The sequence below is a fragment of the Sinocyclocheilus anshuiensis genome, unplaced genomic scaffold, assembly GCF_001515605.1.
Source record: "Sinocyclocheilus anshuiensis isolate Anshui unplaced genomic scaffold, SAMN03320099.WGS_v1.1 scaffold162, whole genome shotgun sequence".
Taxonomy (NCBI): Eukaryota; Metazoa; Chordata; class Actinopteri; order Cypriniformes; family Cyprinidae; genus Sinocyclocheilus; species Sinocyclocheilus anshuiensis.
Window position 1 is genome coordinate 1,628,788 of NW_015542351.1, and position 4,155 is coordinate 1,632,942.

At 31.7% G+C, this 4,155-nt stretch overlaps 1 protein-coding gene across 2 annotated transcripts in view; it reads left to right on the forward strand.

Moving 5' to 3' along the window:
• The first annotated feature begins 3,835 nt into the window (after positions 1-3,835).
• The window catches only part of LOC107691547 (tetraspanin-13-like), an 8,300-nt gene continuing 7,980 nt past the window's right edge, over positions 3,836-4,155 (forward strand). The window contains exons 1-2 of one of the 2 annotated variants that reach the window (XM_016490190.1): positions 3,836-3,880; positions 3,983-4,090. In XM_016490190.1, coding sequence (XP_016345676.1) covers positions 4,028-4,090 — 63 coding nt within the window. In that variant the 5' untranslated portion in view covers positions 3,836-3,880; positions 3,983-4,027. Of the gene's footprint in view, positions 3,889-3,982; positions 4,091-4,155 lie in introns of both variants that reach the window. The other variant, XM_016490189.1, reaches the window with a different exon arrangement.

The following is a 4,155-nucleotide window of genomic DNA, read 5'->3' on the forward strand; positions in this document are numbered from 1 at the left end:
AGGAGGAAATGCATCAAACTAACAAAACACCCCGATCAAGTTCAAGCAGGTAAGTTTGAATTACATTTTTAATATTTAGAGCTTCTGTTCTGTTGGGAATATTGTTCCATATTTTAATTTGAATTTCGGATTGAAATAAACATCGCCGTTAGCGTATACGTAGTTAATCGTTAGCATAAGCGCGACTAATGCTAATATAATGCGCATTAGAATTAATTTTGTTCAAAATTATTTCTTTGTTGACTATTTAAGGCTCCTATAACTTTTATTACTGTAAAAAACAGGAGGACATAATGGTATTTACTATTTTTACACACCAGAGGCTTTTAAATGAACTGTAACCAAAATATGCGTGTTAGAGACTGTACAAATGTATGGTTAACAGTGTTAGATCTAGTAACATCTTACAGTGAGTGAACAATATATATTTAAAACATTCATTAATGTTTGTGAATGTTATTTAATACAAACACTTGATCATTCATGTTTGTTCATTGTGCATTAAATAATTTTAACAGATTGAACTTTGAAATTAACCCTAAGAAGAATAATTGCCATATAACTATTGTTTATTGTTAGGTCATGTTATCTAACAAATACAATCTTATTGTAAAGTGTTTTTAATACTACAGTGTCCATCTATTTGATATACACTTAATATTTGCAATCTTATCTAAAATCATTATAAAAGCTGAGGTTTGTTATTTCCTGAAAAGTTATATTTTAGCATTGTCTTTGGATTTATAGTAAAACCATCGTTAATTTTCGTAAGGGTTGTGTTGTTTGCCCTAGCTCCCCCTATGTATAATAATTTGCAAAAGCAAACAATTCAAAATATATCAGGCAACAACAAAAATAAATACAAAGATACAGATTTTTTAATGCATTTTAGAATGTTTAAATATATATTCACAAAATATATATCATAAAGTTGTGAGGAGAAGTTGAAACATGAAGAAAAATGGACTTGAAACTGAACTGAAAATGAATGAGTCCCTATGGACCTCTGCTGGATATATGTGGTCATTGCACTTTCTTTCTTTAACTATAATAGAGATTATAGAGATTATAGATTATAGAGAATCTATATAAAGATTTTCCTCTAACCTGCAAATGGCAGTATTCTATCCCTAACACATGGGTCAATATCCAGAAACCTTTTATATTTAATTTAGGTCATAATTTAAGGGATTTTTTCATTAAAAAAAATTTTATAAGCCAATTTATGGCATAGTTGAGTATTTGTGCAGTAAATAGGTAAAAAAAACTACCAAATATCCACAAAAACACATCATAAATGTATAGCTGAGAAGTAAATAAAAAAAATGATATATAGTTTGTCATATACAAAATGTATATTTCCTTATGCAATCGCTCTGTAAAAGTTTGGGGTCTATCTGACCCCAAGGGACTTTAACGTTGCTCAAATCAAGGGACGATTAAAGGTTAAAGTGGTTGATCAAAAAGATTTAAAATTCAGTTTATTTTAAGTATGTGCATCCCATGAAAGACATCATTTTATATGGTGTAAGACAGGCAAAATAACTCTTAGGCTTTAATAATGCCTAGTTGCTGAACAAACTCTCTTCCTCTGTTGCCTTGAAGGCAATAAAATAGTGGCCATTTCCAAGGATTATGCTATGATTTTCTGTTAGAGCCAGCAGCGTGGACAAGATTTTGACAGATTCAGGGCGGTTAGTGTGATTTCTTTTTACTGCACCCCTTTATAGTGGCTAAAATAGGACACGCTGAATAAATTCGGATGCCAAATCTAGAACTTATCACCCTCTCAAGGGGAAACCAGCAACTAATGCTCTCTGCAATCGTCAGAAAACAGGACCATTTTATCAATTTTTTTTTCTCCCTGTGATAAAATGTGAACATATATCAGCAGAACTGAAGAAATAAAAAGGTGATAATGAGTTCACAACAGCAGCATCACAATCAGGCAGCTGAGATATTGTGACATCTGCAGTGTCTGGTGAATCTTAAAGAGAAAAGCCATCAGTCAGACTAGTAATCTGCTGCTTTTAACACCATTAACAACACAGACGTTTGTCACCTTTTAGATATGCGGCATTTATGAGCTTGTTAAAAATGTACGTGATTGACAGTATTTATCCTGATTGGTTGACCTCTCAGTTACTTTTTTTTTTTTTTTTTAAGACCATCAGGAAAGAACCAGCTGTCATGTCAGATTTTTTTTTTGCCATATATACTGTAATACAGTCAATTAATTTGTGTTATGTATGTTTGTGAGAAATTAAAAATGAAAGTGGTACTCTTGGTACTCCATGGCTTTATAATTAACTTAAAATAATAATTACTAAAAATAAATAAGAATAAAATATATTAAAACTGAAATAAAAATGTATATAAAAAAAAACTATAGCGACATTAAAAAAATTATTCATAAAAATAGCAAAAACACACTAAAATTGAAACATAACGAAAATTGAAACAAAAATGAAACAAAATGAAAACATAAAATATAATAATAAAAACTCTAGTAATAGCTCGAAACTAACATAACTGCTTAGAATATCTTCAAAACAGATAATGACTTTGCTGCCACCTAGTGGTCAACAGAATAAAAAGCTGTTAAAATACGGCAGAAACTCTTAGATAAATTACAATTAGATTTTTGCATTGCAGATGTTGTGCAGTTTTGTTTTGTTTTTTCTCTCTCTCTCTATCATTAACTAGTATGACTGAAAACACGATTGGAACATGTGTTTTGCATAACAGTATAATCAAACAGCCATAAACCATCATATGAATCTGATTCACTGACCTTTCACATTATCAGTTTAATTCTTTCATTTCAGCTAAAACAAGCACTTCAAAAGGCCTTTCGCATCCGGTAGACTTTAACTGTGTAAGTGCCACAGGGGCCCTTGAGATTTGAACACAGCCCGCTTCTGTTCTCTCACTGACAGGTCAAGCTTTACTCTGCTCTTGTTATCTCTGCGCCTCAGGAAAAGTTGTATATCTTGACTGTAGCACGACTGCCCTCTAGTGACTGCATCAGCACATCTATGCAACAGGTTTCAAATGACATTCAAATGTCTCATTTCATACAGTGAATTACTTAATTATTTAAGAACAGTTCACCCAAAAATGAAAATTACTTCATTATTTACTCAACCTCAAGTTGTTCTAAACCTGTATGAGTTTCTTTCTTCAAGTTCTGTTGAGCTCAAAACAAGATATTTTGATGGTAGCCATTGACTTCCATGTTTTTTTTTTCATACTACGTTAGTCAATGGCTACCATCAACAGTTTGGTTACAAGCAGTCTTCAAAAATACCTTATTTTAATGTTCAACAGAAGAAAGAAACTTTTTTTTTTTTGGTGAAATATCCTTTTAATTACAGTGAGAAGGTCTATGATATACAGAAGCTGAATCTAAAATGTCTTCTTAATCCCAATTTAGAGTTAAATATTTAGTATATGCATTTTCCCCTGGCATGTGATTATACATTTATATTATGCATTACTTTAAGTCATCTAATATATATATATATATATATATATGTGTGTGTGTGTGTGTGTGTGTGTGTGTGTGTGTGTATAATTGTGTTTAATAATTTAATTATATATATACTATCATTTTTTAATCACTATTGTACAGTTGTACTTCCATTGTGCATTGTGTATTTTCTATATACAGAAATTAACAACTTGGATAATTTGCATAATGACTCCTTTAGTGGTTCCTAGTATTATATTATATTATATTATATTATATTATATTATTTAATTTGTCGTCAGAATCCATTAGGCTTAAAGGCATCTCTAAGCAACCCACCCTCACCCTAAAAAAAAAGGATGGATTTTATTTGGGGATCTGGTAACCTCTCATGCATCAGCGTTCACGGTGAACTGGTCTAAACCACACGCATCTTATTTTCTCGTTGCTCAACTACAATTTCGTCTCTTCAATTGTTGGATTTGCTTGTCATGTAACTGATATTTCCAGAATTTTCACGGGTGAGAGCTTCTGTCCGGAAAAACAGCATTCAAGATGGGTTGCGCTGGATTCACCTGCTCCAAGAATTCCCTGTGCGCGCTCAACATCCTCTATGTTGTGAGTAACCATATGGAGCATCTTTATCAGCCTTTATCATAACATTAGCACATCTGTTTCAGAAA